At 43.9% G+C, this 27,244-nt stretch overlaps 1 protein-coding gene across 1 annotated transcript; it reads left to right on the top strand.

Moving 5' to 3' along the window:
- Window positions 1-805: 805 nt before the first annotated feature.
- LOC120426559 (transcriptional regulator ATRX homolog) lies at window positions 806-26,886 on the top strand. Its single transcript, XM_039591325.2, has 15 exons — window positions 806-1,252; window positions 6,423-7,438; window positions 7,603-8,033; window positions 8,091-8,681; window positions 8,737-9,038; window positions 13,674-13,945; window positions 14,010-14,162; window positions 14,221-14,470; window positions 14,532-14,700; window positions 14,757-14,984; window positions 25,322-25,493; window positions 25,558-25,957; window positions 26,024-26,199; window positions 26,280-26,498; window positions 26,562-26,886. Exons 2-15 carry the CDS (start codon window positions 6,476-6,478, stop codon window positions 26,655-26,657), a joined length of 4,422 nt encoding a protein of 1,473 aa, XP_039447259.1. The 5' UTR covers window positions 806-1,252; window positions 6,423-6,475; the 3' UTR covers window positions 26,658-26,886.
- Window positions 26,887-27,244: the final 358 nt, after the last annotated feature.

Here is a 27,244-nt window from a genome sequence, read left to right as displayed (position 1 = left end):
GAAACCGTGGAGATCTCTATGGGCGTGGCCCAATGCACTCGACTGGTTAGAATGCATTTTTGAAATATTTTTTTGAAATGCTTGTAAAAGGAATACACTCAACCCCCGGTGGTTGGTCACTTTTTCGTTTGACACTTTTTTAGTTTGTACCCCGTTGGTTGGTCAAAGTCAAACTAAAAAGTGACGAACTGTCACTTTTTACACGGCGCTTACGAACACAATCAAAGCAAATGTTTGGTGGTGTGTGTGAACTCCGTGTAAAGGGGTGTCAAACTAAAAAGTGAACCCGTTTGTTTGACACCAGTTGGTGTCATCGGGGTTTGAGTGTAGCATAACCTTTAATAAAAGTGAAAATAAACAGAAATGTTCACAAAAAGTTGCACTACTCGTTGGTGTACTTGGTTTTAGTGAAATTCAAGGAACAATCCAGATTACCCTGCATCATTCAATCACGACCGCTTATTAGGCTTAAAATGGGCATATTTCCCCTATATTGCCAAAAATATTTTAATCTGTCGATCAGCCAGAATCAGCTGCAAAGTACCTCAAATTCAGCGAGTAAATCATTCTCAGTGTTTCAACTGACGTTTGTCACCCGCAAAAACCCTATCTGGCATCACTGCCTTCCGTCTGATTTCAAACCAGAGGACTGTCGCATCTACCCGGTCAGTTTGACAGTAGCCCTCATGCGCCTACTCTTGCCATCTGTCGCCAGCAGTGAGCCCGAAATATTGAACCGGTATCACCGTCACAGACCCAACGGCAGCGACCCTCCCCCTGGCTTTGAACGCCAGTTTTTTCCGCTGTCAAAAGATACTTGTAAAAAGCGAACCTCTAGACGGCTGCTGCTGCTGCTTTTGCTTCTGCCTCTCCGGTTGTCGTCGTCGGAATATTGCCCCAGCACAAAAAAAAAGATTCCCGTACGCCATTACGTCGACAGGATTGTGTGCTCCAGTGTGCGGGACACGGATTCCGGAAGTTTAAAGTGTTTTCCCCCGGAGGAGAAGGAGGTTGCGCGCCCCGTCTTTGCTGGAACCAGGGTGGAGGAGCATTTTCAATTTCTTGGGTCAATATTCCAGGGAAGAGTGTGTGTGGCGCGGCGGTGGTGGTGAATTGAATTTTTTGACGTTTTTTTTCCCCCGGAGAAAAAAGCGAATTTTGCGCGATAAATTCCGGCTTCCGGTGCGGTTTTAGTACGCGGGAACGGATAGGGGGACTCGCGTAACGGAAGCGCTCCCGCGGTAGGCGTTGGGTAAGTTTTGCAAATTTGTGTTGCGTTCTTTTTATTTTTTGTCTTTTTTTTTGTTGCAAACAATTTCATGCGAAGCTACAGTCTTTACACTGCACACACTTAAACCAAGTGCACCAACACAGCATCACCTTTGGAGGAGGAGGAGAGAGATTTCGCATCATATGTGAAGCTGCAGCTTTCTTGCTTTTTGTGGGCACTTTTTATGTCAAGCTACAAGAAGCATAGATTTAATTGCACCTTTTTTCAGAGTAGAAAAGAAACGATATTTACAGTTATGTTCAATTCCACTCAAGTTTTATTTTCTGTTCTTTTAACGATTAGTTAATAACTATGTGATTCAATTTTTAAAATTTGATTTATCAGTTCTTTCAAAATGTAAGTTTCAAGTCTTAATTGACATAATTTAAAAAAATCTTCTTTTCTGTGGGTTCTCAAAAAGCGTATTAACGATGCATCCATGGAGTTTGTTATATTTGTAATTTGTTGTTTTGTTAGGTACAATAACTTGTTAGTTAAACTATGTATCATGTCACAAAGGGAACTATCCGGAAATTTACATTTAATCCAAAATATATAAACTAACAAATATCAATACTAAATCTAACTAACTAATCTAAATATGACGATTCAGTTAAACTGGATTGAAACACAATAACTAAGACAATCTAGGGTGTTCATCACTCCCTTCCTTCAATAAAAAAAACTTAATCTGAATCTGAAATATCGTCCATGTTAAATATGAAGAAAAGACGATTCAGTTAAATTTTATTTTTTTAGCAGGGTAAAAAGACGTCCAGTAGTCTTGAGGTTTGAAACGAGAATGAACATTTATTTCCAATCAACAACTAAGGTAACTATGTTAACTGGTCAACTGGTCGTAGGTTACTATGCTTCCAATACTCCTCCTTAAACTACGACCATTGAAAAAACTTCCCTAACGGACTAAGCGGCGAACCCGATTATTCCTCTGACTCCTCCTCAATCGGTATCGCCTCCATCTCCTAGCCCTTCGGCGGACTCACGCGCCATCCGACTTCCTTCGAACTCCTCCTGCATCATACGAACGTCCCGAAGAATCCGAGTTTTCGCAGCCTCCAGCGACATATTCGAGCTCTCCACATCCTGGACCAAGGAATCACAGCTCACCGGCAGTCCCATCAGCAACAACGCCACGAGCATTGGTTCTCCAATCACGTAACCGTTATCCTCTAGACCACGAGCCAGTGCCATGAACTCGTCCACGTAGGATTCCACGTCGGCAAACTCGTCCAGCGCGATAGACAGCAACCTCTTGAACGCCGGAACCATAAATTCGCTCATTCGTCCTCTTCCTGGTTCACGTACGGCAGCTGCTTGACCTCTCGCATCAGCTCCGCCGTCGAGATTGGGTCCGTTCCCAGCTTCACAGTCAGGTCGCCGCATGACCTCGACACTCAGTGGACCGTCCTCCAAGAAATAATCGTCCTTCACTGTAGCAGGCTGTGGATAAAAAACCGCGACAGAAAGTGTACCGGAACAAACGTCATCGTACTTGCCTTGACAACGGCGCTCCCGGCCGCTGTGCCTCGTCTCTTGTTGACAAGTGTCAACGGGTCTATCTTGTTGCGGCGGGAGCGCAAGGCCAGCCTCCCCACGAGCTTCACCATCACCGTCTACCGCAACGGTCCGATCGTTCGTGCCGGACTGCTCATCCTCTGCAACCGGTTCTGCCGTCTTCTCCATCAGTTTCGCCGTGTTGACCAGAAACGCCCTCTCCGGTCGACACACGACCGATTCGTCCATCTTCGGCGACAGCTTCATCTCGGCCAATCGATACAGTCCGCCCTTCTCTCGCCCGGAAGCGACCTGCTTACCGTCTTCATCCAGTATCTTGCACTGCTTTGCCGTGAAGATCACCATGTGGCCCTCTTTACAGATTGTACTCACCGAGAGCAGATTCGAGGCCAGGTCTGGGATCTTCAGCACTCCGCGAATGTCCAAGCTACCGTCTGGACACTCCAATGCCACGTTTCCTCTTGAGACCGCCGTCATCGAACCGTTGTTCGCCGTTCCAACGACGAACTGCACAGACTCCTCTCCGTTGAAGTTCTGTTCCGAAGTTGCTAGGTGACACGATGCTCCTGAGTCCAAATACCATGCGCCTGCATGGACACCATCCGTCGTGTCCGTGCTGAACCAGGCTATTGGCTTCGATTTTTCGATCTGCTTCTCTGGACACTTGGCCGCAAAATGTCCCGGCTTGTCGCATACAAAGCATCGCTTTTCTGGTCTTGACTGCAGCGGCTCCCTGGTCCGACTCGAACTTGTACCCCTGGTACAAAATGCACTGTCGTATCCGGCGTTGGTCGGCCCCTTCTCGTGCTTCACGTCTTGCAGGATCTTGGCCTTGACTGAATCCGGTGTCAGAGCAGCCCCCGAGGCCTCCAGACCCATGACCATGGGCTCGTAGTAGCTTGGCAGTCCCATGAACAGCAAAGCTACCATCCAGTCATCGTCGACCTTAAAACCGATCGCAGTGAGCTTGTGAGAAGTCGTCATAAGCTCGTTGACGTACTCTTCAACGCTCGCGCAATCCTCGAGGCGAATCGACGTCAGCTTCCTGAGCAAACCGAACTTCCTCGGCAATCCCTTGTCCTGGAACGAAGCCGCCAGCTTCCTCCAGACTTCCTTCGGGTCTTCCTCGTCCTGAATGAGACCGAAGTTGGTGTTTTCAACACCCAGACAGATCGTAGCCAGCGCCCGTTCCTTCAGGTCCTCCGTTACGATGTCACCTTCCGCTCGTCGCACGGCAGGCCAGCTGCCCTCGCGGATCAGAGTCATCCGCATCGAGAACGCCCACGTCGAGTAGTTCTCCCGACCCTTTAGCTTCTCGATCGCCGGCATGGCCACCGAACTCGTGACCCGAACGTTCCTAACTTGGGCTAGCGGGGCTCCGTTCCCGCCGTTGCCAGCTGCTCCGTTTCCGTTTGGCGCTTGTCCGGATCCATTCGGACCTTGGCCACTGCCGCTTCCACCTGCAGCTACTTCCGAACCACCGTTTCCATTTGGTGCAACTTCCGGAAAGCTTCCTCCACTGCGGCGAGTTCTAGGCATCTTCAAAACTTGTCCGCTACTTGAAAAAATTTCTCGGCTTTGTGCGAAGGCCCATAACCTTTTAGCAGGGTAAAACACGTCCAATGGGTTTGAGGTTTGAAACGAGAATGAACATTTATTTCCAATCAACAACTAAGGTAACTATGTTAACTGGTCAACTGGTCGTAGGTTACTATGCTTCCAATATATTTTTCTCGTGTTCAGAAGGTAATTTTGGGCAACTTTTGTTCTACGAAAACTTTACTTCTCCTGTTTTGTTTTTTCTTGATTGATTTTTAGTATTTTAATTTGCATTTATCTTGTTTAGTTTTTGTTTAGTTTTTTTTTTTTTTTTGAGTATTAGGCCTCCTATTATTACATTTTGTCTTTCTATTTTTTATGTTTTTTTTTGTTTAGTCTGGTACACTACAAAAATTACTGCATACTTTTTAATTAAAACATAGGAAATGTAAGTAAAAAAAACAAGGCCAAAGTTGACCACTGATAAAATACATTTTAAAAATATGGGCAAAATCACATAAAACAAGTCAACCATAAAATATTCCAACTAGAAAAATTCTAAAATTTTAAAAGTTCTCCCTCCGTTCAAAAATTAATAAAAACTGAATCGTAACAAAAAATATCGGAATATCTATATCGGGCTTATAACAGGGCACTGTCCGTCGAAATACCCGTTAAAAGCTAGATCATGAACATAATATGTAAAATTGAATTAAATCCAGAAATTACACGTTATATTCGAAACAATTGGGCATATCTCTGTTTATATGGAGCAGAAACAGATATCTTTTTTTAGAGAACTTGTTTTGCGAACTAATTGAATCGGAATTGTTTTAAAATGTAATGGTGCAATATGGCCGAGGATTGAAAACATAATTTTAGATTTGATTTTGGTACTAAATTGCGAATCGATTTTCGAAGTCCTAGCCATAACCTATAACTTTGACGAAGACACCAAATCGATCGTAAAATCCAAACATAAAGTCCAGACTCGATTATCCGAAAGCCTTGAAGTTTTTTTTTAGTCGAGAACAGAACACTGATGAAGTCTGCAAGTAGTAGACGAAATACGTATCTGTCAAGATATTAAAAATACATAGCGGCCCATTCATAGTCCATGATCGATTATCCGCAGTCTTATTTTTTTTTTTTTTTTTTGTGGGACTTAAGACTTCTGCGACCATTTAGTTGATCTATACTAAACCATTAGATAATCGAGTCTGGACTGTAAAACTTGGCACGAATTTTACTCACATGCAAAATCAGGAGGGAAAGTTATGTGTTTCTGGGCTGAGATATTAATTTTTAATTCCAGAGTTTTTTTTAGGCCTTACATGGAGTTTTTTTTAAGGGTCCAATAAAACAAATTTTCAGTTTTTACTCTTTGGGTGTTTTTTAATACCCCTGACTCAAGGCGGTTTTAAAACCACCAAAAGGCAAAAACTGGAAATTTGGTTTATTGGACCTTTAAAAAAAACTCCATCTATAAACTATTGTCTTTCATATGTTTATACTACCGTTCTACGCATAATTGACCTTGTTCAAAAAAGTGCAACTGAGAAAAACGCTATTGAAATTTTTCGACCAATTTCTGAGTTTCTACGCATTATTGTCCCGTGGGTTCCTATCCGTCCTATGTGTCCCTAATCGCCCCAGATGTAGGTGTAAGGGCAGTGCGTGTTCGTCGGGAACCTAGTGCATAAGATCGGTCAAGGCCCGTTCTTACACTGAAAATTTAGAATTGCGAATTGCGAAGTATACGACAAACTAAACTTAAAAATGTCAAAAAGCCAAAATCGTCAAAAAATGACATGGGACAATTATTCGTAGAACGGCAGTATAGGACCTATTAAAAAACTCTAGAATTCTGGAGTTTTTTCTTTCTTTTCTTTTTTTTTAAGAGGTCTAATAAACCAAATTTTTAAGTTTTTGAAGCCACCTTGAGTCAGAGGGATTAAAAAACACCCAAAAAGCAAAAACTGAAAATTTGGTTTTGGACCTTTAAAAAAAACTCCAATATTGTACTGAAGACTTACCATTTGAGTATAACCATTTTGTTTTGTTCTCTTAATTGCAGATTTGTACTTTGAATCTAGAACCAAGTCACAATGTACTAAAAAAAACTCAAAGATGAGAACAAAAAAGACGTCCCGCAAGGGCAAAAATTCGACCTCCTCGTCGGAAGGGGACGACCAGCAGCAGGTTTCCTCAACCAGCAAGGACGTGACCCCTCCGAACGGAACCGAGGAACCGGTCGAAGTCGAAAACGGAACAACCGACAACAATGGGAAGGACTCGCCCACCAGCGAGAAAGACTCGTCGGCAGCCCAAGACGACGCTCCGATCGTCGAGGTCAAGACGGAGGAAACTGCCGCGGCAAAGGTTCTCCGACTGGTGTCCATCGAAAAGCTGATGCGGCCAAGTCTACTCGCGACCAATGAGACGCCAATCCCGAAGATCAAAATCGGCGCCCGGATAGCGGCCGAAAGAGCCAACAAACGGGGCAAGGACGCGAGCGTCATCGAGATCAGCGACACCGAAGAGGACGACGAGCAGCCGCTGGCCAAAAAGTCGCGCAACGAAAGCGTACAGAATATATCAAGCGATGAGGAGAGTGAGGACGATGTTCCGATCAAGCGAAGGGTGTCACGAGCGGCTAAGAAACCCTCCAAGATCGTCATCAAGGATGAGGAAGACGAGGAGGAGAAGGAGGAGGACGCGGCGCCGGTCGTCAAAAAGAAGCTGAGCGGTCCCAACAAGAGCAAGGCCAAAGCCGCCAAACTGCTCCCCGAGGGATGCAAGCCGCTGAGTGTAAAGGTAAGCCGGCTACCGGAAAATCTGGAACCGATCAAGCGCCAGTACAAACTGACGGCCATCCTAGACGTGGAAAACCGCGTGATTACCAAGCTGGCCGCTACGGCGGCGTCGTCGGCAATTCCGAGCAAACCAAAAGAGGCAGAAGCAAGCGCAAAGTCGAGGTCAAGTGACAGTAAGAAGAAGAAGAGTGGCCCTACGGTGGCCCTGTCCAGTGGAAGTGATTCCGACGAACCGATCGCGAAAATCGCGACCAAGAAAGACAACATTCCCAAAAACGTAATGTGCTGCTGCGCGGCTGTGACGTTACTTCTTTTTTCAGGGTTCATTTTTTGTAGATCAATTTGATCGGGAGCAGAACCCGGCGGGTTCTGCTCTCGACCAGATGTCCTTTGTTTGCTATAATGTGAGCCTGGGCTCCGTTCGTTTCCTCCCCCCAACAGAAGACTACGACAATGGCGGGACGTTCCAAGCGCACGCAGGTCGTCGCAAGCGATGACGAAGACGACGATGACTTTGAGGTGGAAAAGCCCGCGAAAGCGGCGACGACCGGCAGACGGGGTCGTGGTCGACCCGCAAAGGTGATCAAGAATTCGTCATCGGAAAACGAAGAAGAAGACGAGGAGGAGGAGGAGGCCGTTCCGGTTAAGCGTTCTGGTCGTGGACGCGGCAGGCCCGCTGCCAAGGTGGTCAAGAACTCGTCCTCGGAGTACGAAGAGGAAGCGGCGGCCGAGTCGGAGGAGGACGGCAAGAACAAATCCGACTCGGACGATGACTTTGAGAAGGAGAAGACACCGCCGAAGAAGAAGCGCTCGAGGATCAAGCGAAATTCGTCGACGTCCGACGAGGACGATGACGACGATGGTGGCAAGAAGTTAGTTTTGGGGTTGAATCTTACTTGAATCTGTTTCTAATGTGGTCTATTTTGCAGGAAAAAGCGCAAGAAGGAAAAGAAGAGTTCGGGCAGCGAAGAGGATTCGCCAACCAAGGGTCGCAAGAAGATTCGCAAGATTCTTAAAAAGTCCAAACTCGAACAAACCACAAAAGAGGCTGAACAGGAGGAGCGGGAACGCAAGCAGCGTATCGCCGAGCGGCAGAAGCTGTATAACCAGGTATACGACGAAAAACCGGAAGAGGTTAAAGAGCTCAAGCAGCTGGTGCTGGACTTTGACGAGGAAACCAAGGAACCGCTGCTGGAGGTCGACAAGACGCTGGTCAAGAAGCTGAAACCGCATCAGGCCAACGGTATCAAGTTCATGTTCGACGCGTGCTTCGAAAGTCTCGAACGAGCCCGCAACAGCAAGGGTTCCGGCTGCATCCTAGCCCACTGCATGGGTCTTGGAAAAACACTCCAAGTCGTCACGCTGTGCCACACGCTGCTCTCCAACTCGGAGTCGACCGGCGTGGAACGCATTCTGGTCATCTGTCCGCTCTCGACCGTGCTGAACTGGGTCAACGAATTCCGGATCTGGATGAAGCACGTCAAAAAGGGCACCGAAGTCGAAGTGTATGAAATCTCCAAGTAAGAACAGTCTTCCAAGAAACGATCCCTTAATTAAACGCCATCTCCCTCTCAGATACAAAAACAACATTGTCCGCGCGAACCAGCTGATGGAGTGGCACAACGAGGGCGGCGTCATGGTGCTCGGGTACGACATGTACCGCAACCTGTCCAACCAGACGACCGGCCGGATCAAGAAGAAGGTGCGCGAATCGCTGTCAACCTCGCTGATCGATCCCGGGCCCGATCTGATCGTGTGCGACGAGGGCCATCTGCTGAAGAACGAAAAGACGTCGCTCTCGAAGGCGGTCAACCGGATTACGACGCTGAGGCGGATTGTGCTGACCGGAACGCCCATCCAGAACAACATGAAGGAGTGTAAGTGGAGAATTATTGTTCGAAAAATGAACGCTTCCCTAACACGGACGTGAACTTCAAGTGCCTACCTTCCATCATACAATTTCTCAATGGTGTTCTGCTATAAGGGTGGTGACCTCATTCTCGGCCTTTACGGAAACGGACAGTCACCACTGACGAAGAATGCCTGCATTGATTTCAGAAATCGTCAATATCCTTTAGGGCATGCACGAATTCAATCGGAATTGGAACCGGACTGGAAACCAGCGAGAACTATAATGATCATGACGGTTTTCCGGTACCGTAAATATTTCGGCAGAGAAGCGATTAACTCAACATGCGGCAGCAATTTTCAGCCGCAATGACAAAAGAACTGTAGAGAATCAAAATTTAACTTCTATAAGGCTTTCTAGTCAGAAATTTACCAACACATTCAAAGTATGTTTATATGACAGCTGGACGTTTGTTTGCATCAGGTTTCCTATCTCTTTCTAGCAAAATTTTTTTGTCAAGCGACTTCTAGCTGGTTTATTTGACTGACTGCCCGATATGTCAGCCAACATACTTCGCAGGGCTGTGACAGCTACAGCTCGATCATTGTTTGCATCAGGACACTATGACGAGGAGTTCGTCATTTTTGAGTTAAATTATATTTTTTTCACTGGGCCTAGAAAGCCTTATTCTATCTAAATCTTAATCACTTTAATACTAATTTTGATGTACGATGGCTTTGCAGACCGTGTAGTTCGTATTCTTCTTTCGTTTTGTTTAACTATCAAAAGTGGCATGATTTATCGATTTACAACGGGTATACAAAATAAGTGAAACAAAATGGTGTTTAATAACGTAATTCCTGTTAGTTTAGTTCCTCTTGAGGTACTAAAAATCAATTATGAGTTATGTGAGTGTAAATTTCCTTACAAATTGTATGCATTCTAGGTATTTGAAATTTATATCCGTGTTAGGGAAGCGCTATTTCAGTGGCCAATTGTATGCTTTTTATGTACTTGACCTACCCGTAGGTGTTGAAGAAGCGCAAATTTTCCTTGCAAATTCGCTGTACTTTGAAAAAAAAATGAAGCATTGAATTATTTCGACAGTGAAACTATTTTACTGATGTTGAATGCTTAAGGGGTTACAAGTAAATCGTAAAAAGGTCAGACACAGTGCACAGTGGGCGAAATGGAACCCAAAATCGGACTTAATTGAACGCGGCTGGTTCCCTGGTATGACAAATAGTGTTTCTTATGTAAACTGAGTCGATAGGTATACGTGAAGGTAGGTCTACGAGGTCGAATTAAGAAGTTCATTTTTCAAGTGATTTTATAGCCTTTCCTCAGTAAGGTGAGGAAGGCAAAAACTCGGGGGAATCGATTGGTGATGGTTTCATCCACTGCACGAAACGGCAAAGGGTCCATTTTGCCCCAATTCCCCATTTTTTACATTTTTTTTTTGTTTTTGAAGATCGGTCTGTATTTAGAGCTCAGGCAACATAAATTTGTTAAACTATCAAGTGCAAATCGTCATTCTTATGTAAAATTGTCTGATTTTTTCGATAAAAATATTTTCAGATTTGTAAAATCGGACCTAACATTTGAAAACGGCCAAAAATGCTTTTATAGCGGAATTGGGGTTAAATGGACCCTAGATGATTTTTGCGGTGCAATTGGTTATTTTTACTGGATTCCTGGGACATTTTCACATAAGTTAAGTGCATTTTGGATGGCCGCATAAAGCCTCCGCTCTAAATACAGACCGATTTTCAAGAAAAAATGTAAAAAATGGGGAATTGGGGCAAAATGGACCCTTTGCGTAACGTGCGGTGGATGAAACCATCACTAATCGATTCCCCGGATTTTTTCCACTTTTTTTCATACCAGGGAACCAGCCGCGTTCAATTAAGTCCGATTTTGGGTTCCATTTCGCCCACTGTGCAGTGGTTCAAATCGTCAAATTAAGTGGAAAATGAATTTTCCGAAAAAAAATGATGCCGTTCTGGAGCTTTGGTGTCTTCAGGAGAGTTATTGCGTATAGAAAGGGACAACTTTCGGCATGATTGGAATTTAGGGTTTTTTTTTTCAATTCTAACTTTGTAGGAAAATTGTTGGAAATTTGATGAATTTGTTGTTCCTTGGGCATGAGTAAGGACCTCGACGCCGTTAGCAATGTTGGCTTTAAAATAAAATTTCGTGATAATATCACTTCCCCCCAGCCAACATTTTTGCCATGCGAAGCGGGCCTCGACGCTGTGTCTAGGTTTAATTCCTAGCTAGGAGCCATCAGTGTCTTAAGAGGTGGTCCCAAGGCCGAGTAAGAGTTCATGAAGCAAATTAGTCGTCTCCCACCCCTCACGCAGAAAAATAAGGCATATTTGAATCAACAAAACGTGTTGTTGATTTGAAAACCAAGATTTTTGTTGAATCAACGCTAAACGTCAAAGCAACTTTTTCAAAACAACAAAAGATTTTTGTTGAATTGAGAAAATCAAGGTTTGTTTCAACGCAAAATCGGCGTTGATTATATTCAACAAAAATTTTGTTGAATCAAACCTCGTACAGGCTGATTCTACAAAATATTTTTCTGCGTGCTTTTAAATTGAAAAATGAACTCTGAAACCAGCGCTTACTCACAACAGAAACAGAGGCCTCTTCTAGGCATTGTAGGATAGAATAGATTTTGAAATTTATTTTAAAAAAAAATATTATTACGTAGCATTTTGATATGTCAAAATTTCCATAGAGTCTCGGTCAATCAATAGTGCGATGATATCGGACAAAATTCGTTAATCTGTTGAACTAACGGTTTTCGGATTATGGTTGTATCGACCATTGTTGCGAATCGAGGGTCTACTGGAGCCTTGACGATCAAATGGAGCCTAACATTTCAAAAGGGCGCATGGGTTTTGTGAACAGGAGTGTGTCTCCTTCACTCAAATGACAGTTTACATAAGGTATAATAGAGATGCACTATTGTTTGCAAAGCTCTATGCCCTAATGAAATGAATGGCATGAAATAGTCGTCTTAATTACTAGTGTTCAACTTATGAACTGTTCATTTATGTTTATTGGTTTTTGGAAGCGGCAAGACTGGTTTAAAAACAAGATCCTTTACCTTATTTGGCGTTATAATAAAACATTCGGGGATTTGAGATTAAATTTACTTTCAGACAGTTTAGTTTAGGTTGTTGATTAAAGTTAGATAGTTTTCCGTAGATGAATAATTGGACTTAAATGATTAGTTGATTTGAACGAAGTGTAACATTTCATTGGCAGATCTGTTTCTAGTTGTAATGTACGACAAGACTATTGGCGGACGTGACAGGTCGGCAGTTAGTTTTCATCTTTTTTTCTCTAGTATTTTTTATTTCCTTTAAATTTGGAATACATCATAGGTTTCTTTTGTATAGATCTCCGATTAGTTACATTTTCTTATTTAATTAACTAATAATTTAATTTATTCCGGGCTTTCTTACTTTGAATCACAATTTCAGATTTTCTTTATTCAGTGTTAAACTTAGATTACCGTAACTGCTCAAATCATCCAAGTTCTTACTACTCACATCAACACTAATTTTCTTTCACCTCCCCCCTCCCGATCCCCTATATCTTCCGGTGGTGTTCATTTGGTATGCAATACTAGTTCGGCCACTACCCTTTTTTCCACAAGAAACCGGACTTGGACTGACTTGAGGCCGCGTCCCCCACCTTGCTCCGTAAAACGAAAACGAAACGAAACGAAATTTGATGAATTTGTTGTTTGCTGGACTTGTCAGTCCAAGCAACTTTGTCGAAGAATCCCAATTTTTATCTCGCAATCTATGCATTCTACGACCAAATTAAAAGAAAGAATCTGAACAAACCTTCAAAAATCAATGTTTCGATCGTAGCCATTCTGGGACAAGATCTAGAGAAAAAATGTTTGGAACTTTGAAAAAAAAAACTTTTTTGGCGTTTTGGACTAAGTATTTAAGTAATAAATATTTTAAAACTTAAATATCTCAAAAAAGCGCAACGCATTTTAGATTGCATTCAAAATGGGAGGTCTTTAAAATCAAGATATCTTAGTTTAAAAATATTTAACTGTCAAGGGAGAAGTGTATTGGAGCACCATCCAAACGAAACTAAAAAAAATCTGGCTACATGTTTTTCCATGTCCATAGCCAAAGTGTTATCATATCGATTTTAGAAGTTCTGAAAGATCAGCCCCCATTTTTTAATTGACGATATTTTCGAAAATAAAACGATCGAATTTTCGGTGCCAAAACAATGAAAACGTTGAAAAAAAATCGTATCTTCCTAAAAAAAAATTCAGAATTTCAAAATCACCACTAACAATTCAAAAGGTAGAAACAATAAGTTTAAAACTCTTTTGAAATGTTAGTCATAAATTTGAAATTCTAAAAGAAATATCAATTTTTCCTAATTTTCATTCTTTGAAAGGTCATATTTAAGTAACCAAAGGTTAAAGTTTTTAAAGCCCTAATAACAAATAACGTACAACTTTGCCGAAGATTCCAAATCGACCAACAAATGTCTTCTCAAGGTACGGGTTTCTGCACGTTTTCGTAACACTATTGTATGGACATCTCCAAAGTTTGGAGAATTGTATTGAGAAACCAATTGACCATTCGAACTTTCTCCTTCCATCCCCACCCAGATTACTGCATGGTACAGTTCGTGAAGCCCAAGCTGCTCGGCACGTACAACGAGTACATGAACCGGTTCGTGAACCCGATCACCAACGGCCAGTACACTGACTCGACGCCGTACGACATCCAGCTGATGCGGAAGCGAGCCCACGTGCTGCACAAACTGCTCGACGGGTGCGTCCAACGGCGGGACTACGCCGTCCTGGCGCCCTTCCTCCCTCCCAAGCTGGAGTTTGTGGTGTCGATCAAGCTGACGCCGCTGCAGGTCACGCTGTACAAGGTGAGCTAAGATTGAGAGAGTTTGGTGGCTTGAGCTTAACGGAGGGGTTCGTTTCTTCCGACAGTACTACATGGAGACGCAGGCGCGCAAGCAGAGTGACGAAACCAAGCGGGCGTCCGTCCTATTTGCCGACTTCCAGAACCTGCAGCGAATCTGGACGCACCCGAGGGTGTTGCGTTACAACAGCGATCGTTACGAGTACATGCAGCAGAAGAAGGTAAGATCAAAACATCTTGTAGATCTGAGTAAATGCTAAGAATACTTATCAATTTCAGCGCGACATGGAGTCCGACGAGGAGTCAATGGGTTCGATGAAGGACTTTCTGGACGACGAGGACAGCGAGGCGGAAACGACACCGGACGAGTCGGAGAGCGAACCCGAGAGCGACGACAGTGACGACAGCCGCAAAAAGTCCAAGAAGAACAAGGGAAAGAAAGACAGCAAGAAGGAGGAAAAAGCCAGTGTGGCGGACAAAGGCGGAGCGGCGCCTTCGCGACGTACACGGAACAATCCGGATGCCGGGGGTGAGGGTTCTTAGCGAGAAGTTGTGGTTTTGAACGACTTCTAACACTGATTTTGTTCCAGCTGACGAAGAAGACGACGACGTCCAGGAGGTCGAGCAGAAGAACGAGAACCCTACCGAGTGGTGGATGTCCATGTGTCCGGAGGAGGAGCTGAACAACCTGGAGCACTCGGGCAAACTTCAAGTGCTGTTTGAAATTCTCAAAGAGTGCGAAGCCATCGGAGACAAGCTGTAAGTCCGAAGCGGTCGAACATTTCGCTGGAGTTCAAAGTGTGACCCATTTTCAGGTTGGTCTTCTCGCAATCGCTCTACTCGCTGGACGTGATCGAGCACTTCCTCGCGCTGGTCGACGAGAATACGCAGCGCGACGACGACGAGAAGGACACCGAGCTGGACAAGTACCAGGGTTCGTGGTCATTGGGGTTGGACTACTTCCGGCTGGACGGGTCCACCACGATCGAGAACCGCAACACGGCGTGCAAGGTGTTTAACGACGCGAAGAATCCGCGTGCGCGGTGAGTTTGATCAGATGGGATGAGGATTAAAGTTTCAAGATTGGGGGTCGAGGAATCAAATCAAAAGTTGTCGATTTAACTATTTAAACAACTTACGTTGCAAAACTTTCGATAAAAACCTGCTTGCTCATTTCCTACTGAGCTGACTGAGCTAGTTATGACCTAATTTTAATTTAAAATGCCTTTAAAAAGCTGTAAATAAACGTCAAAGTGTTGATATGCCAACATAAGCTGTCCGATGGAATTACGTGTTTCCCTGAAGACGTTCCGGGCAAGTAGCGTGAGGGAAAATATCACTTTGTGTCCGGGACTAGGGAAAGCTGCATCAGCAAACTTAAGTCTTGTATTTTCCATAGCTTCATAGCCATCCTACGAATACTCGAATATTGCGATTATTTTTTCGCAATTTCTCGATCTACCTTCAACCCGAAAATCTCGATATGTGTTTGAAAAAAATTCAAGCATTCAAAAAATAATTAAAATAAAATTTAAAAAAACTAAAAGAATAAAATGCTAAATTTAAAGCATTTGAAAAAAAATCTAAATAATTTGAAAAGTCTTTAAAAATTACAAGAACTTAAAAAAATGTGAAAATAACAAAAAAAAATAAAAATTCCAAAAAATGCTAAATTAAAAAAATCCATAAAAGTAAGTAAAAGTAAAAAAGTTTTTTTAAGTTCTTTGTTTTTGGCAGGGTTGCGAATGAGCGAGCGCTCACGGAAGGCTTGCTCGCTCCAGCTGGAGCGTGAGTTTTTATCAGGTAGCTCGTGCTCGCTTACGCTCACCGGAGCGTTTTGCGCTCACGTAAGCTGGTGAGCCAAAGTAGGTAGTTGTTTTTTCCTGTTGAAGCATCTGCCTGTTTGAAACGAAGTTTCTAGAACTATCTCAGCACAGGCAGCAAAAACAAACAACAAAGTGGTCGAAATAAACAAAACTAGGCAATGAAATGGATTTGATCAGAGAACCGAAATTTACGTTCTATTTAAAATCTAGACATTTTTCGAACAAGGAACAAAAAACTAAATTCATAATGAAAACATTCATTGGCGTGAAGAAATGCACTGTTTGTTCACAAATCAAATCCATATTGTATTGTTGTTATGTACAAAAATATTGACAATTTATGTATATTTTATCAATTTTTAAATAATCTTTTAAACAGTTACAATCATCCATGTTCAAAAAACCATGTATAACTTGTAATTGAATATTTTCAGAGGTTTGGTTGCGAAAGTGTTGAATAAAATCCACTTGTTGGAAGAAGAGCCAACCTTTTCGTGGTGAAAAATGTTGACAATTAATTTGATTTGAGTCAAAATGGTTATTTCAACCCTTAGGAATTTTGAGGCATATATTTAAAATTGAACTGTTTCAAAAATATTACCCTATTTTCTAAAATGTTTGCTAAATAAAGACTAACCTTATAGAAATGATTAGCCGTTTCTAATCACTGAATCACTGAAAGATTTAATAAACGGAATAACTTTTTTTAATGGTAGCTCATTCTGACCCGCAATCTGGAAATGTAGTCAAAACACTGATTAGGTACATAAAACAGTTTAATGTTATATTTTAATCAACCAAGCATTTAACCTTGAATCGAACTTACCAAAGCATAAATCCTCTTGAATCAATTCATTGTTTTGTAAGTTTCTCCCCTCTCTGCTACAATAAATCCTTTAAATTCTAAAAATATTTATACATTCAACGGTATGTCTAAAAATTATTTGACCCTTGCGAATCCAACCTTTTATTTAAAAACATGATTGATAAAAATGAGCTATTCCAATTCATATATCATAAAATTTGTTCACAAAATCATATTTCCACAGCCCTACTGCACCTTACGCAAAAAATCCATCTAGAATTGAAAAAAAAACTTTCTCAAAAACGTCAAATGATTAGCGACACGTCCAAAATGAGCGCTCCGTGAGCGTGAGCGCGAGCGTGGAGTAAACGCGAGCTGAAAAAATCGGAGCAAACGTGAGCGCGGGCAAACGTGAGCTAGCTCGCGCAGCGCTCCTCCTCACGAATGAGCGAAAAGTGAGCGCTCACGAGCGCGTGAGCGCGTGAGGAACGCAACACTGGTTTTTGGTTAATTTCTTCAATTTTTACAAGAACTTTTAAAAAAATTGAAAATAACAAAAAAAAAATTTCCAAAAAATGCTAAATTAAAAAAAAAAACCATAAAAGTAAGTAAAAGTTAAAAAGTTTTTTTATGTTCTTTGTTTTTGTTTTATTTCTTTAATTTTTTTTCAGGTCGAATAAAGTTTTTCGAACATTTTTTAAAAATCTATTTCAAATTTCGATCGCAACTAACTTTCAGCTTTGAATAATGTCATTATCCGTATTTGAGTAAAAAGTTAACAAAATTACAAATTTTATTATTCTAAAAGTAAAAAATATCAAAGCATATTATTTTGAGGTCAAATCTTTTCTTTTTGAGTTAAAATTTTAATGAAACCGGTGCAATAAATTCTTCGATATTTTTCAACAATGCTTGAGAAGGGATCTGTCACCGCATGGGACTGCTCGATATGTGAAAGAACTTTCTGACAGCGATCATTTCCGAAAACGAAATTTGATCGTTGACACACAGCGCCTATCGTAATAGCACAGCTTGGCGACAGTCGGCGAATGTAGTAAACACAACGACGAAACAAACGAGCAACCGCCCGAACGAAACAGCATGCTCTCTTTTTTCGTTTCTCTCTTCCTTGTGTTTGCTGCGTGATGACAGAAGTAATTTGAATGCGATCATGGGAGAGATGATCGGAATCTCGGTAGAATGTCAAACGACCGTTTCTAGAGGGAGGTCAATGACTGTGTGAGTGACTTTGCGTAGCACTCATTCGTTTATGTGTGGAACGAACGTACGCAGAATGTCAAAATCAGGTAGTCGGTCGTGGTGAAGACGAAGAAGACTAGGTCGAAATTTTATAAGCAAAATTTTTCTGTTATTTTTTATTCAATATTTTGAATAGTAGCCTTGGAATTTGATCTCTGTCTGAGCCTATGCCTTTTTTTTTAATATATTTGCCTCGATTAAACCACGTGAGAAGTAAAAAAAAAGAAGAAAAAAATCAATAAAATTACCTCTGATTGTAAAAAACAAAATTAAAGGCAGTAGGTCTTTATAGTTCGAGGGTTAGACAACGAATGAATAGTTTTATTGCTGTACTCCAAGTCATAGCCTATTCTAATTAATAATTAATTCAACGGTTGCTTCGCCAACATCCCCCCTCAACCGTGAATTCCGAGAGCCTTCCGTGCTTCAACAAATTTCGCAACAGCTACCGGCTTCGTGAACACGTCCGCCTTCTGCGCCTCCGTTGCGACGTGCTCCAGCTTGATCAGCTTCTCCTCGACGTTCTCGCGCACAAAGTGGTGCCGAATATCGATGTGCTTGCTTCGGGGCGAGTAGCCGATCTCCTTCTCCGCCAGGTGCACCGCGCTCATGTTGTCACAGTGGATCGTGACCGGTTGAGCGACACCAAACAGCTCCTTCAGCAGTCCGCGCCACCACAGTGCCTCTTGAGTAGCAGCTGAGACGGCCATGTATTCCGCTTCCATCGTCGATAGCGCCACCGTGGTCTGCTTCCTGCAGCTCCATGAGATCGAACCACCAGCCTCCATGTAGACGTAGCCAGTGATAGATCGACGGGTCTCGGGATCGTTTCCCCAGTCCGCATCGCTGTATCCGACGAAGCCCTGGTCTCCGTGCTTCGAGTAGGTCAGCTTCATCGTCTTGGTCCCCTTCAGGTACCGCAGCACTCGCTTGGCCGCAATCCAGTGTGCCTTCCCTGGGTTGCTGCTGAACTGGCTGACCGCGTTCACCGCGTAGCAGATATCTGGCCGGGTTGATAGCGCCAAATACTGTAGTCCGCCTACCAGTTCACGGAACGGAACTTTCGCCATCTGCTCCCGTTCCTCGACAGTGCTCGGGCACATCTCCTTGGTCAGCTTCTGAGTCGGATCAGCAGGTGTCGAGACCGCATTACAGTCGGCCACGTTGAATCGCTGCAGCAACTCGTTGATGTACTGCTCCTGGTCCAACATCACCTTGCCGTCGCCTCTGGTCACTCGCATGCCAAGAACTTTGCTCGCCATGCCCAAGTCTTTCATCCGGAAACGCGCCATCAGGTCCTTCTTCAGCTTGGTCACCCACTGCTGGTTGTTCGAGAACACCAACAAATCGTCCACGTAAACAGCTACGATAAGGACCGTGTTGCCCTCCAGCTTGAAGTAGACGCACGTGTCGTACGCCGAACGCTTCAGCCCAGTTCGCTTCAGCTCGGCATCCAGCTTCTGGTTCCATACCCGGCTGGCTTGCTTCAAACCGTACAGCGCCTTCCGCAGCTTGCAGACTTTCGTGGGGGCACCTGATTCCGTGAATCCTTCCGGCTGCTCCATGTAAATCTCCTCTTCTCCCAGGTCACCCTGCAGGAACGCCGTCACTGCATCCATCTGGTGCACCTTGAGATCCAACTTGGCAGCCAACGACATCAGGTATCGGACGGTAGCGTACCGGACTACAGGTGAGAACGTCTCACTGTAGTCGACGCCCTTGATCTGCGAATAGCCTTTGATCACCAAGCGGGCTTTGTAGCGCTCGACAGATCCATCCGAGTTCGTCTTGAGTTTGTAGACCCATTTGCAGCGTAGAGCTTTCCTCCCCTTCGGCAGATCGGTTAGTTCCCACGTCCGATTCTCCACCAGCGCTCCGAACTCCGCATGCATCGCACGTTTCCACTGGTCGCTGTCGTCTCGAGCAATCGCCTCACGGTACGTGTCAGGCTCGACCATCATCAGGGTGGAACGGTTCTGTCTGGGTTGGGAATCTTTTTCAGGTAGGGTACTGCACACATAATCTTTATACTTGCCTGGGGGCACGTGCTCCCTACCACTGCGCCTTACCAACACTTGTGGGTCCTCTGGTTGTGGAGGGAGCACCAACGGTTCTTCCTCCGCCTCAACCAGCAAATCGGCATCGCCTTCGACCGACTCGTAATCGCTGAAGTCCGACTCGTCTTCTTCGAGCTCAGCTTCCTCTTCAGCAGCTGGACCGACCTGGATCGGAATACTTGGCACGATCAGCTCCATTTCTTCATCTCCGACCGCAGGCTCCGTCAAAGCAACGTCAGTCCCGGTCGACTTCTCGTCCAGGAAGATGACGTCTCGGCTTGTCACAACAGACTTGGTCCTCTGGCTGTAGACCCTGTACGCCTTCGAGTTGTCGCTGTAGCCGACGAAAATGCAAGGTTCCGACTTCTTGTCCCACTTTCGTCGTCGCTCCTTCGGTACGTGCGCCATGCACTTGGTCCCGAACACGCGGAGATGCGACAGATCCGGTCGCTTGCCCGTGAACTTCTCCTCCGGTGTCACCGACAGTCCCTTCGCCGGTGATCGGTTGATCACGTGCGACGCAGTTGCCACTGCTTCCGCCCAAAATCTCTTGTCCAGGCCAGCGTCGAACAGCATGCTTCTCGCTCTCTCGACATACGTGCGGTTGCGTCTCTCAGCCAGACCGTTCTGTTCCGGATTGTACGGAACGGTCTTCTCGTGGTGGATACCAGACTTACGCAGGAATTCTTCCATCTCGCGGTTCACGTACTCACGACCGTTGTCGGTACGAATCCGCTTGATCCGCTCACCTGTCTGGTTCTCCGCAAACGCTTTGAAGTTTTGAAATGCTTCCAGCACCTCAGTCTTCGACTTCAGAAAGTACACGACGGTCTTGCGGCTGCCATCGTCAATGAAGGTCAAAAAGTAGCGTCTGCCTCCGATCGACTCCGTCTCCATCGGGCCGCACAAGTCCGAGTGGACCAGTTCCAGGACTCGCTCCGCTCTCTGCCCTCGCGCGTTGAACGGTTGACGCTGGTGCTTGCCCTCGATGCACGGTACACACTGCAGCCCGTCCTTCACGTCGAACTGCGCGCCAGTCGTCATCTCTCGTAATCGCTTCATTCCGCTAGCAGAAAGATGTCCCATCCGGCGATGCCACAGCTCGAACTGGTCGTCTGCTTGCACCAGATTCGCACGAGATCGCTTGGTTTCTGTGAGCTTGTAGAGACCGTCCGTCTCTCGACCAATCGCTACCACCGTGTCACTCGCGTCCAGCACCGCACACGCGTCCTTCGTGAACTCCACACGAAAACCTTTCTTGCACACTTTACTTACAGAAAGCAGGTTAATCGCCAGGTCCGGAACGCACATCACGTCAGTCATCGTCAGATCCCGGTTTTCTCCATCACAGTCAGCTTCCAGCTTGACAGAACCCTTTGCGACGACGGCGACCTCTGCGTTGTTGGCCACATTGATCTTGGCCGACACACTCGATGGGTTCTGCAGGATTGCTTCGTTCCGGCACATATGAGTTGTCGCACCGGAATCAATGATCCAGTCACCACCGGCTCCTGCCGGTGACTCCACCGCGTTGAACGCAGCAAAGAACGAAGTCACGTTCCCCTTGTGGTTACCAGACTTCTCCTTGCTTTTCGCGCTCGTCCCGTTCGTGCACTCCGACGCGTAGTGTCCCAGCCTCTTGCAACGGTAACACTTCACATCGCACTTCTCGACGGGCTTCTTGAACTTCTGCTGCCGCTGCTTGCTGTAGAAGGCACCCTCGCTCTCGCTCGAGCCCGATCCAGCCTCGACCTTCACCTCCTGCATGATCGTGGCCTTCACTTTCTCCGCCGTCAGCTTGACCCCGGACGACTCCAGTCCGAGAATCATCGGCGCGTACTTCTTGGGCAGACCCTTCAGCAGCAAACTCGACACCCAATCATCGTCGACCTTGAAGCCGACTTCCGCCAGCTGGTTGCAGGTCACCATGACCTCGCTCACATACTCCTGGGTCGACTGGCAGATGATCTCCTCCACCTTCTCAGCTCCCACCAACCGAATCCCGGTCAGTTTTCTCAGGAGACCGATCCTCCGGGTGGAACCGCTGTCCTCGAACGTGTTGCGTAAGATGTCCCAAGCTTCCCTTGCCGTTGCCGCATTCTGGACCATGCCACGTAGGCCCCGGTCCATGCTGAGGCAGATAGTCGCCAGTGCTTGCTCCGAGGTATCCGCGTCCACTTCCGGTTCTCCTTCTACAGGATCCCGTACGGCGCGCCAGGTCCGTTCCTTGATCAGGACCATCTTCGTGGCAAACGCCCAGGAGTTGTAGTTCTCCGAACCACGCAGCACCTCCTTCACCGGCAGCGAAACGGAACTTCCGGGTAGCCTTTGACCGCCAGGTTGAACCGCCGCCACGCCTCGTCCAGCGCCAGGAACTCGGACTTCTTCATCGGCCATCGTTTCAGGACAAACTTCTTCCAAATTCTTCAGTTAACTTCTTGAGTGAAAAATTTTCTTCCAAACTGTTATTTTCTCCAAACAGCCGTTGCTACGGACTGTCTGGGCCCATAACCTAAAGGCAGTAGGTCTTTATAGTTCGAGGGTTAGACAACGAATGAATAGTTTTATTGCTGCACTCCAAGTCATAGCCTATTCTAATTAATAATTAATTCAACGGTTGCTTCGCCAACAAAAATGATTCAGTTTTTCGATATCGACATTTTTTTATTTCTGAATTTTGCACAATTAGTTACACATTTTGCTATAAAATTAAAAAAAAGAATACACATTTTAAATAATTAAAACAAAAAAAAATACATTTTAAAAATAATGTTTGAGATTTAGAAATTTAAGTGCCAAATTTATTAAATAAAAAAAATTAATTTCAATCCTTGAATTGTTGATAAAAACGTTTTAAAAATGTGTTCGCCGGTCTAATCACGAATTAAGGAATTTTGAGCTTATAAATAAAACAATAAACAAACTAAACTCCTTTGCAATTTCTGTAAGTTTTTTTTATAGTTTTTTCTTACTCTTGCTAGTGCCTTAGTTAAAGAAATAATTGTTCCTAAATGGATTATGATGCAACACACAGCTGTAAGGAACTCCAAAACTCTGTTATGCACTTCAAAATAACTCATTGTATCTTGATTATTCACCAATAAACCCGATTTGAATTGAATTCGAATAAACAAACTAAATATAGACTGCTTTAAAATTTATACAAGATTCAAAAATATTTTGATAATAATAAGATTCAAAAATAATTTGAAATTCTTCGCTAACTAACATAGACTTTTCGTAAGGTATAGCGCTTATTGAAATGTTAGCGATGAATTGGAAAATTACAAAAAAAATAAAATTACAACCTACAAACTAAAAAATTGAAAACAGCAAGCTTTGAGATTTTGGATTTCAAAAACTGGAGCAGAATAACTGTTATTAAGAATGCTCTAAAATGCATAAACGAAACTATTGGCACTACGCCCCCCGGGGCATGGCCTTCCTCTAACGTGGGATTTCTGCTCCAGCGCCTCTGACGAGACAGGAGAAACCGGGACCGACGTTTTACTTCACCATCCGATAGAAGCTCAGTGGATAAGGCGGGAATCGAACCCGCGTCTCATAGCATCATCGGGATCGGCAGCCGAAGCCGCTACCCCTGCGCCACGAGACCCACCCTAAAATGCTCTAAAATGCATATAAGATTCAATAAAGAAATATTACACAGTCCAACAAGATTTTGTCTCTGAGACGAGTATATGTGTTCCTAGTAGATTTTTGCCTGCTGAATGCGAATCCGGGTCTAGAATTGCTCCAAATGGTCCCAATTTTGAGATACACCCGTTTGAAATGTTAGTTTAGGCCAAAATTAGCTACTTTGTCGACTATTTTACAAAAGAACTATCGAATAAACAAATAAACCAATACATGTATCTTAAAGTTCACGTTTTCCCCTTTCTGAAACACCCCTGGTTTTTAAAATTTGATTGTTTCTACGCATATTTATAGCCATTTTAAAATTATATTTTCAGTTGGTCTCATTCAAGTTTTTCCAACTTGCATGCAAGTCAAATTCTAATTTTAAAATGGCTATAAATATGCGTAGAAACAATCAAATTTTAAAAACCAGGGGTGTTTCAGAAAGGGGAGAACGTGAACTTTAAGATACATGTATTGTTTTATTTGTTTATTCAATAGTTCTTTTGTAAAATAGTGGACAAAGTAGCTAATTTTGGCCTAAACTAACATTTCAAACGGGTGTATCTCAAAATTGGGACCATTTGGAGCAATTCTGGACCCGGATTCGGATTCAGCAGGCAAAAATCTACTAGGAACACATATTCTCGTCTCAGAGACAAGAAACATTTGATTTTTTGTTGAACTGTGTTATTTTTTTCGCAATTCGCAATTTTTGCAATTTTAAGATTCAATAAAGAAATATTATTTTTTTAAACTTAAAATTGTTAAATAACATAATTACAGAAATTTAACTTGTTAGTATGAGCATTCTGAATAAAAAAAAACTAGATTCAGAAATTGAAAAGCTACTACAGTACTTGTTCGGTAACTGGGCTGAGAACGTAGCCCAGTCACCGAATGCTGCTCGCTAACTGGGCTGAACAAAAAATAACGAGGGGACCACCGATGCATAATATTTTCCTGATGAAATATAAAAATAAAAGTTAATCAAATTTATTTACAATGCTTACTTTTCATATTTCTTTAATTGTGACTTGAAATTAAATAAAAGTTTGAAAAAAGTTTTTTTTATTTGTCGAACATGATTTTTGCATCCATTAACCCCTCGGTCATTTCGGTTTGTTTTGGTTTTTTGACGTTTGTCTGCTATTTAACTGGGCTACGGCCCGGTTATCGAGCGCCCAGTTAAAAAGCAGCCCAGTTAAACAACGCCCAGTTACCGAACAACTACTGTATACCATTTTACAGAAATAAAACCTAAAGCATGGTTTTAAAACATGGTTGGCCCAAGAGAATATATAATATATTCGTAAAAAAATCATTTATTTTAATTATTATCTCGATAAAAAAAATTATCGCAAAATTTGAAAGGTTTCCAAATCATTCTCACAAAAATGATGAGAGGTATATTGGACATACCTTTTGGGGAAATTCGGACATCTTTTGTGGGCTAATGGACATATTTCTGAGAACGAAATGAACAATAATTGTGGTTACTGGAATTTTATTTTGCCTATGAACTTCGCTTTGCTTGGAGACAACAGACAGCCATCCATTGCCAGCCGCTCCTTATCTCCACCGCGCAAATGAATTGGAAGAAGGGAAGTGTAGATGTTCCACCTTTTTTTAAGGGCATAAGGGAAAATCTCCACGGTGTCCCCAACTAAGTTTCCGATCTTGAAGAGGTTTTTAAAATTCCTTTTAAGTAACGATATCTCAGAAAAGTGTTTTTTGATGTAAATTTCCAGTCTTGACAAGTTTACCAATCAAGCAAATGTATTCTATTACAGATTGTTCCTTATCTCTACGAGAGCCGGCGGTCTCGGTATCAACCTGGTGGCCGCCAACCGCGTGATCATTTTCGACGTTTCCTGGAATCCCTCGCACGATATTCAGAGTATCTTCCGAGTTTACCGGTTTGGTCAGGTCAAACCTTGCTACATCTACCGGTTCCTGGCGATGGTAATGCAATACCTAATGTTTTAGATGGGAATTTGTTTTTTAAAAAGTTCATCTTGAATGTTAGGGCACGATGGAGGAGAAGATCTACGAGCGACAGGTCACGAAACAGGCCATTTCGAAGCGCGTCATCGACGAGCAGCAAATCGATCGGCACTACAAGGAGAACGACCTGCAGGAGCTGTACCGGTACGACATGATCGACCCGGAGGAGGCGCGACCGATGCCAAATCTGCCGAAAGATCGGTTATTTGCGGAACTGTTGAAAAAGTTTGAAACCTTGCTGTACAAGTACCACGAGCACGACTCGCTGCTCGAGAACAAGGAGGAGGAAACGCTCAACGAGGAGGAACGTAAGGCGGCCTGGGAAGAGTTTGAGCAGGAGAAGAACCGGCCCCCGGTGACCAACTACGGCGGGGCGGTGTACGGCATGAACATGGGCATGAACATGAACATGGGAATGCGAGGTGAGTCTACCAGTAATTTGATCTCTTTGCTGGGCAATGTTTTGAGGTGTTGTTTTATCGTCGTAGGTAACGGTCCCGTAACGTCGAGCAACATCTTTGGCTTCCGGAACGACGTGCTGCTCAAGCTGCTCAACATGAAGGCCCGCCAGGATAATCCCACCTTTAACGACTCCCGAGTTGCCACCCTAATTCCCTTCCTCATGCAGGAACTGTGCCGGCAGATGAAAGATGGTGAACTATCGGTATAACTGCTATCCGGCGCGACGTTAGTTCCAACTGACGAACTCTCCCTCTAATATCTCCTTCTTCTTGATCCCTTCAGATGTACAAAAGCCTCCTCGAGCTTTACTACCAGCTGGAAGCGCCAACGTACGCCGCCGCCGGTATGGGCTATAACAACCCGATGATGATGCAGCAGCAGCAACCTCAGCAGATGGCACAACCTATGATGATGGGGGGCGTCCAGGCCACCCCGGCGTACAACATGACCCAGTTGCAGTACATGCGCGAGCAGGAGCAGCTCCGGTACGCACAGATGGGGGTAAGATGACTCACGGTATTCACGGTGAAGAACGTCCTGTTTAATTTTGAAATTCAATTCCAGCAACCCGGAGGCAGTGGCACTAATCGAGGCGTCATACTGAACGAAGCACAAAAGCGGTTCATGAATGATCCCGTGGAAATCGTAGAACTGGATTAATTTAATCACTCAACACCCTAAAACACACAACCCCACAAATAGTAGAAGAAAAAAAAGGATATCAACCGCGCACCACATTGAACTTTGTAGTGACCGTTGCGTTGAAACTCAGCATAATCCTCCCCTCCGCATCTTTTTGATTCGTACAGTGTAGTGAAACATGATGGACCTTCCACCACACCCTGCGGGAAGGTCCTACCCAAATTCGGATCTCACACAGATAACAAAAGAAGAAAGGAAAACAAAAATGGTAGCAAAAGAAATGCATCTTTTAAAACAGTCGTCGTAGTCTGAAGCATCATAAGTGCAGTGAAGCGTCTTATTTATATAACAAAAAAAAACAAGTAATAAATGTGTTGTTTTCCAACAACTAACCTCTGACTAGGTTAACGAAACGGGAAGAAGTTGTTTCACTTTGAAAGTTTTTGAAAGAATGTCTTTTTTGAACTTGTATGCTCAAACATAACCCAGTTCAACGCAGTATCTTTGGCTGCTTAATTTGTATAAATTTACACCCTGACATTACACTTCCCTAACACGGACGTAGACTTTAAGTACCTGGAAATAATTACATTGACTGTTCTGTA

This window comes from Culex pipiens, chromosome 3 (genome assembly GCF_016801865.2).
Source record: "Culex pipiens pallens isolate TS chromosome 3, TS_CPP_V2, whole genome shotgun sequence".
In the NCBI taxonomy this organism is placed as follows: Eukaryota; Metazoa; Arthropoda; class Insecta; order Diptera; family Culicidae; genus Culex; species Culex pipiens.
This window is presented reverse-complemented; position numbering and strand designations above follow the sequence as displayed.